The following is a 12,678-nucleotide window of genomic DNA, read 5'->3' as shown; positions in this document are numbered from 1 at the left end:
GGGAATTTTTTTCTGAAGTACAATATTTCATTTTTCCCTGGGGAAAAAAAAAAAAAAAAAAAAAAAAGATCTTTGAAGCTTCTTTCCCGAATGCTCTTTGTTTACAGTTGATACCTTCTTCATAAACATTAGGCTCTTCAAATTTGGGAATAAAAGCTTTTCAGCAACTTTTTATGTAACCTTATCCATATCTCATACAGATTCATGCTTTTTACAGATGATTGCCAGTTATATTTAATATATAATATGGCAGTATTAACTGCTCAGCCCATTACGCTGCAGGAAAACTGGTTTTAAGTACTTAAATGTTCTGGTCATTTCGATTATTGTATGCATATCTTGTATACTGGCATTATTTTGCTTAGTCACTGATGATTTCTTTAAAATGCAGAACTGCATGGATGTTTTCATCATCGTTTCCTCTTCCCTCGTGGGACGTTGTTTGTCTAGGGAACAGTTATAATATAGGCAGATGAACTGACAATAATTTTATATTACTGGAAATTAGAATAAAACTTTATACAGCCTGTATATTAAAAATATTTATCCTTTGATAACTGTATTTTTGAACAAATTAACATGTAGAAATAGTAATTAAACTCTTAACTCATTATGAGCGGGAGCAGGTATTTGTACTCGTTTCACAGATTGCCACTTATAAGCGGGACGGGTACTTGTACCCGTTTCACGGATTGCCATTTAAAAGCAGGGCAGGTATTAGTACCTATTTAAAATCACTTTTAAGGCACTTTTAATCACAATTTTAAAATCACCACTTTTAACCATTAGGGAAAAAATTTTTCATATAATGTATGGATTGGTATATTTTTATTAGAACATATTTTTAACTTAGTCAACTTATTTGTAATCAACTTGTATAAATATCTCATGTGCTGAGACATCTACATATCCCTCAACACATTAGTTGTTAACACTGCATTTATGAAGTTTTCATATTACATCGTATATTACTATTATTCATATTACTGCTAAGCAACATAGTTGTGTATGTTAGACAGACCGCACAAAACGTGCTAACAGTAAATTATAAAATTTATTCTCCCATTATAGTATGAACACCCATCATTTAAGCAGTTTGCTTAAAAGGTATTAAGTAAATTAATAATCCCATTGCAAAGCATTCAAATTTTATTTTACAAGTTATTCATTTAATTGTTTTTAATCTGTGCTTTCTGTAGAAAGTCCACTACATTACTTAACTGCCGCGGAAAACGTACAAGATTCACTCCCGAAAGCAACTCTTTTTTTACACAGGCGCACATAATTATGTGATGTATTAGGGGAGAAATAAGTGCAGAAACTGTTTACTTTGACAAAATAAAGAATAAAATTAAAAAAAAAAAAATACACAAAATTTAACATTTAAAGTAAAAGTGTAATAAAAAAGATACAAGTATAGTAAAAATGGTGTTTGTATAATAAAAAAAGATCCCAAAATGGAATTTCAATCAATTTAGTTTCAGACCTGTAAAGTGCAATATCAGGTTTCAATGTTATTCCTTGTAAAATTAGTATACCTAAAAAAAAAAACATATATTTCTTCTGAATTGGTTGGGTGTCTTAGGCAAGTTTGTTAAATAATTGCAATCCTGTTTATCTGACGTAATATCATATTCTGACGTGTCCGATTCTGAAGAGGACGGAAAATAATCATCTATTTCACTGTCAGACATATTCGTAAAAATAACACCTACTACAAACAGTAAACGAAAATGGAAGACACAGAATAAAAAAATATGTTTTACTCAAACAGAAACACAAGCAATAACCGTGCAGTCATTGCTTTCAACGTTACAGAAATGTCTCTTTCTCCAAAATAGTATCTCCCTTCGCATACTATGTTAAGGTCATTGTGGTGTTGCATTCCAAAGCATTGCGAATAATTTAACTTTTAGTAGCAAAAAGCAAATGATAGTATTTCAGAAGGGCATATATATATATGCCTGGGGCAATTAACCCTTTCCAGCACGCTACCTTTTAAAGTTGGAATTTTGACACACATTAAAAAAGGGAGGGGGAGAGAATAAATAAAAAAGAAAATCTGAAAGGTTTCAGATTTTAAATTACGTCCAAAGGTGCGTTTTTGTACCATTTTGTGTGTTACACTTATTTATTAAATATCATGTTCTTTGCACTTAAATCATAAAATTCAGTTCAGCAGCAATACCGCAAAATAGTTTTTAAATGAGCATATTTTTAGAATTTACGATACAGAGACTCGCACGCTGGAGATAAAAATGTTTTTTCTATACAACGTTGTCATTATTCGCTTTGAAATCCTTCAGTTTGTTAATCAAAAATTCGTTAACGTTTTCGAAAATATGAAATCGATAATAAAACAAATTCCTTTGAGCTTCCTTTGAGGAGGTTTACGTCATTCAAAATTCGATGGCTCTGGGTACCGTTGTTTTATCACAATGCGAGAAATATACATACATTTATGCAGATTTTTCCTTATTTAATTTCTTAAAATATAATGCAGGACTCTAACATTTGGCGGCAATAGTTTGAAAAATGAAACGGACATTTATAGTGAACCAACGCGAAATAAAAATAATAGTAATTCAGAGACAAAGCCCCTCTGGACTAAAACAACGGTAAGCAGTCTAATCAGGGCTGGAAGCGTACACAGGTAAAATTTTGTGAAGATAGTACCTATCGTTTTAATTCTGTGGGTGTGCCTGAAGCGGGCACACTGAATGAACACAGCTTCAAAAAGAGTGCTGAAACGAGCATTGCTGGGATACGCAAACTGAGTACGAGATTTTGCCTATGATTAAAAAACACTAGATTCTGAATACAGTAGCAGATTTAGAATTACCCAGGGTGTGCCATGGAAAGGCCTGCTACTCTACACTCCCCTAAAAAATCTCTTCTTGGTTATATGATGATTACATGCGTATAAATGAAAAAAAAGTAACTTGAGTATATGATAGTTACATTATTTACATTTCATATAAATGGTGGTACTTTTCAAAGAAAGTTACACTACCTTTGAAAAAGCACAACCCAACATTGCATGTTTTGCATATGTAACGGGATCTGTATCAGATTCACTACCTGAAGGCAATTCGTGTAGAACTTTCAGTGCTTCAGAAATGGTCAGCCCTTTCCGATCCATATGGAAAATAATTGGAAATACTAATAATAAAAAAAACCTAATATTATGGCTACAATTAGAAATTATAAACTATAAAATAAAATCACAACTCAAAAGCTATCAAAACGTAGCACTAACAAAACTTCTTTGAACGAAAGTGAAAGAGAACTGCTCTAATGAAAAACCAAACAGCTAACTGATAAAATTACTCCTGAACTTCAGAAAATCACCCCAACAATTTCTTAGTTGATAACAAACCCCCCCCCCCCCGAAAAAAAAAAGAGAGGAAAAAAAGGAAATGAAACAAAGATGCAGACCTACTTTTCCATTGTGAATGAACTGCCCGGTAAGCATCAGAGAAACAAAAATACAGTTTTTGGTATTATTCTAGTCTCTCACTGAGCCAATTCTGGGCACAGCTGATGTTCGCTGTTCGATTTTAGGCAAGATTTCAAGATAAAAATTTTTAACTAATATAGAATAAAGAGATTCACATGCAGCCAAGAAAATAACATACAAATTTCTTTTCAAATAATTCCTTTTATATCCTAAAAAAATCTGGAAGATTTGTTTGAAAAATGAGGGTCATTAAAAACTAAACATGGCTAAAATATATGGACTGGTTTGTGTTAGGCTGCCATCTACTATAAATAAAGAAGGTTCAGACTAACCTATAAATCCTTTTTCATTCAATTTTTCTGTGCGTACTGAAGGAAATTTTTTGGTGTGCGAAAGGTTAAAGCATCTGCTGAACAAGGCACATATATATGCCCGCGGCAGTTAGGGGGTTAATATTAATTTAGTGTATTTTAGCTCTTATATAATTTTAAAGACAAAAATGTTTTATTTTACATTTCCTAAAAATAAATATGTATTTTATCTCTTTCTTATAGAATTTTAAATGCAAAAATGTTTCAAATTTTTTTATAATGTTTTAAATTTTCTAAAAATAAACATGCATTTAAAAAAATATATTTATCTTTATACCACACAGATATGTAAAAGAATTACCTATTCCATATTTTACATCAATTGGCTTCTCTTTGGACAGAAGACCAATACCAGAATAGCCATCTTTATCACCTGAAAGCCAATAAGTGTGATATCCATCTACATTTTTAACTTCATCAGGAAGTTTATCATCAGAACATTTTGTTTCTTGTACACATACGATATCAGGTTTCTCGTAAGTCAAATATGAAAAACCATTTTTCTGCAAATAAGAAAGAGAAAGCTGTAAGTGTAAATTACATACTTTATACCTGCCACGTCGTTTATATATAAAAATTAACTACAATAAATTGTGTTAACTACTCTTTTTTCTCAAATTATTATAACCTCCATTAATGAAAACTATACATATAAACTTTAAATATACATGTTCAACAGCATTTGTTAAAATGTCTTTTAAGGATAACATGCATCTTGGAATTTGCTTTAATCATTAAAACAACACACAGCAATGAAAGGATTATATATATAAAGTAGCAAAAACATTTTTCTCACAAGCAAATCCTCAGTTATTTGATGGGTTAATATTAACATAATTTTAGAAGTCCATTCATTACAAGTCATCAGAAATATAACCATGATATCAAATTTAACAATATCATGAACATTAGATAAATTATCTGGTTACTTTTAAAACTAACCAGTAAAAAATGAGTAAAACTTGTGGGTATTTATAAACTGTAAGTTGATCTATCTGATTTTATTGTACAAGTTATTATAGCCAATAGTTATTATACATATACACATAGCTATATTTTATATCTAGTGTCATCCTGTAATTTATAAAGAAAAAACGTCCCTGATGAAAATCTTTGGTTACCATGGTGCACCAGATTTTTTATAGTTTGATGGATTTGGTGCAGCAAAAACTCGAGTTTCACAAAGTTAAATGGTTCAATCAGGCTTTGGCATGTTTGGCTCTTAATTATACACTGCAAAGATGTAGCCATTTATACTTTTTAATTGGTGCAGTAAGTTCAGAAGAATGTTTTAGATTTGCATGGTCTATAAATTTTCTCTTACGATCTACTTCTATAAATATCTTAAGCAGACCTATAAAACTACAGCTACATCAAGTTAAATGGTTCAATTAAGCTTTGGCATGTTTAGCTCTTAATTTTACATTACAAAGATGTAGCCATTTATACACCTTATATGGTGCAGTAAGTTCAAAAGAATAATGTTTTAGATTTGCATAGTCTATCCATTTTCTTTTATGATCTACTTCTATAAATATCTTAAGCAGACCTGTCTAAGAATGTCAAAGTTAATAAATGTAACCCATTACGTTGAATTTTCAGTTACGTAATTTTTTTTTTTTTTCTACTATCTTCAATTTTAGCTCACAGAAGTTCAAATGCCTAACATAGGAAAAAGCAGAAAGAAAATCAGTGTTTAATAGAATACAGAAGACAGATCTTCACAGTAGCAGATAATCAAATTACTGTAATCTTGCTGGCAATTATTGAATAAGAAACTGCCCGGATTTAGAAATACACTATCTGAAATGATATCAGTAGTTCTCGTTTCGCAACGGTCTGAACATGTTTATTATTCAATAAGAAATGTAATTCAAATTTTGATCATTTTCCAGGCTAGCAATAAGATTTAGAAATAATATATTCCTCACGATGAGTAAAGACTAACAGATAAATAGTACACTTCAGTTTGTCATAGAGAAATACATATTGTTATAAATTTTGTGAAGATAAATATAATTTTAGTGAATTTATATGTAAAATTGTAAGGCAGAGAAATATAAAGCAGAGATGCTTGCTGGAAGAGTAAGAAGACAGGGACAAGTCTACTCAAAATTGAGTAAATGGGTATCCTGGTAATTTGCCAAGATATCCCGAAGCTAGCGACAGTTTTGGTGTTAACAGAACTAACTTTTGTCACTAAATTTGACAAGAAATTGCCAAATTTGGCAACATTTTGGTCCAGCCTCTGTATTACCATAATGGGTATTGTAATTGTATAAATACAATTGATTTCGCATGTAAATTTAGCCCTCATGTGGCATCCAGCAATTTTGACAAGCAGAAAATACTAGAAATATCTCGGCTGCCCAGGTGAAAACTACATCAGGCTGGAGATAGCATCTGCCTTCTGTAGTAGTTGTTGTTGTCAGCTGTTAATCCAGAGCAAATTTGGAGTATTGAAAGCTTCATTTCTTTTAGAATGGCTTTTCTTGCACTGTGTTAAGCATTCTTAGTTGTTTGAAGAGTAATTACTGATTGTACTCTGTGAATAAATACCTGTACGATTATTTTTGTAGAAAGTTTGAGAGCTCTGAAGTGTTTCTTTTGATAAAATAATTTTTATCTATCATCGGACCCATGTGCATTCAATATATTGGAAACCCATACACATGCAACACTTTTTGGTGACAGAAGTGAAGCAGAATGCCAGTGACAAGAGCAATGGAGGAGCAACTAAGACAGCTCGTGATTGCCTTTGCTGCATTCCAAGAAAAGATAGAAGAAATGTTTAATAAGGTAAAATAAATATTAACCTTTTTTTGTAAATTTTGATACCCTTCATAAATCACGATTTCATATTTTTAATTTTATAATTTCTACATGCAATCTTAACTAGATTTAAACTGATGATCTAATATCCGGAAAAATCCCAAATCCAGAATTAGCGAAGTCCCGACGAGTCCAGATTTTGGACTTTCTACTGTATTTACTTTTGGCCTCACTTGCCAAAAAGACACTGAAGATGCATAAACTGATTCACTTTTCTGTCGAGTTTCAAATGTAAACAAATACGGCTGCTACGGTAAAAAAAATCTGATATGCACACACCATGACTTCCTTGTACAGAATCTTAAATTATATTCATTTCCCCCTGCTTTTCATTTAAACTTGTTTTCTCGAATTTCAATAGATATATATTTTTCATTCAATTAATTCAGTTCATACTTCACGGCAAGGTAAAAAAAACAAAAAAACTTCAAATATCTTCATTAAAATTTGAGATATAGAAAAACATAAAGCAACAAATGTACTTAAAACAAAAAACTATTTTTACAATTAAATTTATAGTTTCTACGTAAAAACAAGCAATTCGGCCAGCAAGCAAGAAGGCAGATTTCTTGGTACGCAAAACTAAAAGCTTCCCTTTGCTTCCACTTGGCAAAAAGGACACTGAAGACTTAATTCACTATTCTGCTAAGTTTCAAAGGTAAACAAATATGGCTGCTATGGTAAGAAAAATTATGCTTTGCCTTACTTAAAGAACTTTAAAATTATTGATAATTCTACAGCTATTGCATGCGGATTAACTAAAGGCATAAAAACCTTAATCAGAAGAACAACACAATTCAATCATTTTTAAAGAGGGGGAGGGAAAAAAACACAATTTAACAACATATACAAATAATTGAACCTGAGCTCACGGAGCCGAGTATATATGTTTTTGGTGCGGCTGATTGCAACCAAAAAGGAAGGTGCACAATACATATAGCAGTACTATATACAAAATTTCACCATTCTGAGGCTACTTGTTTTTGAGTTATGCTAGATACATGCATAGACACCAGGAAAAAATATCTCCTGAATCCATTTTAAATCAGTTTCATAATTCGTTTGGGGAAAAGGAGTCCTTACGTACAGATGTCATATAAAAACATCGCTAAATTGCATTCGATAGTGGTCAAAATGGATATTTTCATTCATATATGATACCTCAATTTTTTCACGATTACAATACTTTACTTCGTACAAGGAAGTAAAAAAGTGGAGTGCAAAAAAAATATAAAAGTGGGATGAAATATTAATACATTGCATTTAGAAAAAAGAGAAGAAAAATAAATAAATAAATAAAATATGCTTGCAAAATAAAAAAAGAGAAATAAAAAAATGTGGGAAACTCTTACATTTAAAACAACAAAAATATAAAGAAATGATTTAGTAAGCCAAAACAAATTTATGTTCACTTCATGCTGATTAGTTGAAATATGAAGTAAAATGTTAACGAGAATCTGACTGGTTTTTAAGATTATATTTGTTCACTTTTACGGAAGTACAGAGCTATAAAGCAATTTTCATGTCAAGGCAGACTCTCGCATGCTCAACCCTCCAGCCTAGTGATATCGTTTCTGCTGCACAAGGTCAAATGGACAAAGAGGAAGGACAAGGTCAGATTACAGGATTCAAGAGATAAAGCATGGCCTCGAGATTACACTCAGGTCTCTAATGCTAGATGTGGCAGGTTCGATTCCAGCTTTTTAAAACTTGTGCAATTATGTAAAATTTATTGAGTAAAAATTACTGTATTAAATAAAATCAATTAAAAATAATGATTAATACAGTGCAAAGTCTTTAATATGGACTCGTTGGGACTTCGTCGATTCCAGATTAGGGGTTTTTCCAGTTTATAGATCATCAATTTAAGTCTGGTAAGATTTTATACAGAAATTATACAATTAAAAATATGAAACCGTAATTTATAAAATGAAGAGCAATTATGATCTAAATGGTATTAAAAAAAAGCTTAATATTTGTTTACTTTATTAAACATTTCTTTCAATGTAAGTTGTTTAAGTTGCTTCGTTTTTTGCGCTAATACTTTGTCTTTAATTCTATAAACAGACATAATTTCTTGTTCAGTTACGAAGTTCCACTGTTCAAGTCCTGTAATTGCCGAGTTGAGAATATCGACTAACTTGTCAATCGAAATTTTTTCGTTTTCACTAACCTCTCTGTCACTTTCTTCGCGCCTTTATCCATTTTTTTGCAGAAATTTCACTTTTTATTTGATGGACATCGAAACATGCTTTCGCTTTGTAGATCCTTTGGCAGTTCCAGAATCGGAAACTCTTTTTGACATAATCGAAAGTTCAAGCTTACTTTTATAAAATTGCTCTAACAGTCTGCAAAAAATAATAAGCCGGATCCAATTAGAAGATTAAGGAACAACGCAATCTGCAACATTAACTGAAATAGATAATTAGATTATTTTAGCCTAGCTTATACCATCCGTTATACATTAAATGCGCATGCATAAACGTATTATGTGCATGCATAAATGTATTATGGGCCTGCGTTTACGCATGAGCAGAAAGTTTGTAGCTTTGAGGTCCGGATTATAGATCATTTCGGATTATGGACATTCGGATTGAAGACTTTGTACTGTAATTAAAAAGATTAAATAATTAAAATAATAATGTACTAAATGATTAAAAAATAATAACATACTAAATAATTACATAGATTAAATAATTGAAAATAATAAAGGAAAATTGATATCATTCCAATGCACGTGGTTCAAGACGTCACTGCCATAAAAATAAAAAATTTTGTTGTTGCCACAAAATAAAAATGAAACTTTGATGACATCATACCAACCTATCACTTCTGGGAAAATTCAAGATGGCGACGACCATGCCCTTTTTCTGTGATGTCACTTCTGTCGCATGTGTATGGGCACTTATACTGTTACAGCATTGAGTTTCACAGGTTGGTTAGGATCGTATAATTTAAGAATATCAGGAAATTGTAAGCATAATTTACCAAATACAGAAGCTGTTCGCACATTTTTTAGATGATTTTGGTAGGCGGTAATAAAAAATTGTTTGCTGCAAAAGAAGTAATTGCAATTGTACTATGTTTTTAAAAGTCAAAATTATCGTCTGTAGCTCGAAAGTTTTGTTTTTATTCAAAACGGTGAATTTAACAAAGCAGTTGTTCGAAGGCTACACTTACGCCTTTTCGAAGAGAAATATGCATACTCTGTTATCCAAAAACGACGTGAGTCATAGTTTTGTGATATCCAAAACGTCGATAGGTAATGTCATCAACAAGAAAAGAAAAAAAAAAAAAAAAAAAAAAGTCAAATTGGAGCCTCAAGTGGGACAAAAATTCCAAACAAGTATCCAAGGAAAAAAGGGACATCTTTGACTATTTCAAAGGTACGTTGTTTAATGTTAAAAAAAAAAATCCTCCTAGTCAAAGGACAGTTGCAAAATCATTAAAATGCTCGGTGTCCACTGTAAACAAAATGATAAATGTTGATTTAAATTTTAAGAAAGCGAAAAAACGCAATGTGCATCGTCTTCTTCCAAAGCATATCGCTCAACGCAGGACACGCTGCAGAATTCTATATGAGAAACACTTATCCAAAGAAAAATGGAAAACAACTGTCACAATAGATGAAGCATGGGTGTATTTAAATGATTGTAACAAAAAAAGAGCCATTTATTATCATAAAAGGGGAGAAAAAAATTTAAGTACATGGTTGAAAGAATCGAAAGAAAGTTTTTCTAAGGGATTCATGATTTTTGCTGGTTTTTCTTATAATGGCAAGTTAAAAATAAAGAGAGTGCAAAAAAATGTCAAGATTAACTCCAAATACTATCAGGAACATATTTTATAGCCAATCTTTCTGAATAAAATACCATCGCTTTACCCACAGTGCCATCAATCTGCGAGACTTCATCAGGACAAAGCTAGCAGTCACACATCAAAATCCACTGTAAATTTCCTAAAAGAAAATGAACAAAAAACTGGTATCAAGAGCATACCTTTCACTGATATCCCCACTAAATCTCCCGATGTGTCACCTATGGATTTTTGTGCTTTCGGACTTTTAAAAACTGCATTATCCAAACGTTGTCCCCAAACCCTAACAGGACTTTGGAAAGCTGTTCGGGAGAAATGGAATAGAATACCTCTTCTGCCACTTCAAAAGGCATTATTATCCTGGAAATTGCGGTGTCAAAAGATAGTTCAGAATAAGGGATGTCAAATAGAACATTTAAAGCACAAGAATTTTATGTAATTTAGTTTTGTGAATACAATATGCATCGTCTAAAAAATGTGTGAACAACCTCTGTACATTATTTATCCAAGCTGATTTTATAGGAAAAAATATTACAGGTATTTAATTTAGCAGGTACTTTAAAATTTGTTGTTAATCAATCAGACACTTGTGTAAATCAGGAGATAATTTGAAAAATATAAAAAATTGCAATGAGCATCAACATTACAAATGATGAGCATGGAACATTACAAATATAAAAAGAGAAAGCAAAATTTTGTCTTAAGCCAAAATTGACAGTAACTGCTTTATGCCATAAACATCAATGGATGTTCTCAAATAATGTTTTTGGAAGTTTTAATGAAAGTATAACAAAAAGTCACTTCCCGAATCTATCAGAAGACATCTACCTGTAGATCGGTCTGTAAAGAAAAGGCCACGGTGAAACACTTTCTTTTTGCATTGTCCTGGAATTTTCGATGATACCAGCAGAACCTGTTGCCAGGCAACTTGGAATGTTTTTGGCCAGAAAAATCAGAACGAGATGAACTTCTGGAAGGACGAAATTCTGAAATTTCTTTCTGAAATGCTTTGACTTCCTCATGAAATACAGCCCGAGAGGAACAGCTGGAATTTTTCAGAAGAGTTGTTAGGAATGATAGCTGAAATATCCATGTTGTTTACAGCCAAAATTCAATTACCTACTTCTGCCTCTTTATCCGAATAGGAAAAAGGGGATCACCACCAAGGCTTTCACTTGCTAGCAAACGACCAATTTCTCAAGTCTATCTTTCAATAATTTTTAATTTCCGGTCCCGATATGGGTTGACTTGATCAGGCTGAATGATAACGTGATAAATAACTGTAGCAACATTAAGTGGCAAGTAAGTCATTACAAAACTGAATTTGGTCTTTTGTTCTGATAATGGCTTAGGAGTTGCTAATTCGAAAGTTAATTCCAACATGTGAAACCAAAGGCAATTTGAATAAAAAGTGGAATCACCATAGCAGAAGTTCCGGAATCAGCCACTATCCAGGTTGAACCCATACCAGCAGGAAGAATCAAAAACAAAAATGTGCATTAAAGCAGTTCAAATCCAAAAGTGCATAGTGAAGAAAGTGCTAGTTGATCTGACTGCCGTATTTTAATGAAGTAGCATGGAATGGTATTAAGTATTAAAATATAATTTATTCTACATAAAGAAAAGTAATTTATACCGGAAGCACTGTAAGCATCTTTTCTCTCACAGAAGACCTGTCAGAAAAGACTGAGGGGAGAGAAGTTTGTGAAATAAAAACACACACATGATGTGCGCCTCCTACTGACTGGCTAATGCGACACATCTGCTTGCATGAACGAAATGCTCCAGCTTCATACCATATAGTGCTTAAAGTAGCCAGACGCAAGAGCCCCACAGAATTTCAGTAGAGTTGATAAAACCATGTGCATTAGAAATGGCAACAAATATTCTGATTAAAAAACACCCCAAAGAAGCTTAAATTAGCGATGTCATCAAATATTGTAATTTAAAGTCAAATTAGTGATTTAAGTTTGGACATGCTGGATCAAGCTGTTGCTGATATTGGAGGCAGTCCGTTAAAAATCTCTTTGTAGTTGGACAAATCAACTGATGTAAATTGCAATCAACTTGCACTGGTGAGGTATGTCCATAATACTGCTATAATGGAAGATTTCCTGCTGAGGATATGAAAGGATAAAATGTCTTCCAATATGTAAAGGAACAAAGTATGATTTGAATATCCAGATAATTGGTTTTGTG

General features: G+C 32.0%; 1 protein-coding gene across 2 annotated transcripts in view; it reads right to left on the bottom strand.

Annotated features, from left to right (window-relative positions):
* The window catches only part of Rrp1 (Recombination repair protein 1), a 54,885-nt gene that overhangs the window by 25,276 nt on the left and 16,931 nt on the right, over positions 1 to 12,678 (bottom strand). For both annotated transcript variants that reach the window (XR_015042538.1, XM_035370071.2), the window contains exon 3: positions 4,133 to 4,334. Coding sequence is in view for 1 of the 2 variants with exons in the window: in XM_035370071.2 (XP_035225962.1) it covers positions 4,133 to 4,334 (202 nt within the window). In the remaining variant the exon portion in view is untranslated. The remainder of the gene's footprint in view (positions 1 to 4,132; positions 4,335 to 12,678) is intronic.

The sequence above is a fragment of the Stegodyphus dumicola genome, chromosome 8 (genome assembly GCF_044657685.1).
Source record: "Stegodyphus dumicola isolate Sdum_Otavi_A_Nest chromosome 8, ASM4465768v1".
In the NCBI taxonomy this organism is placed as follows: Eukaryota; Metazoa; Arthropoda; class Arachnida; order Araneae; family Eresidae; genus Stegodyphus; species Stegodyphus dumicola.
The sequence above is the reverse complement of the archived record's forward strand: the minus strand, read 5'-3'. Positions and strand labels throughout refer to the sequence as shown.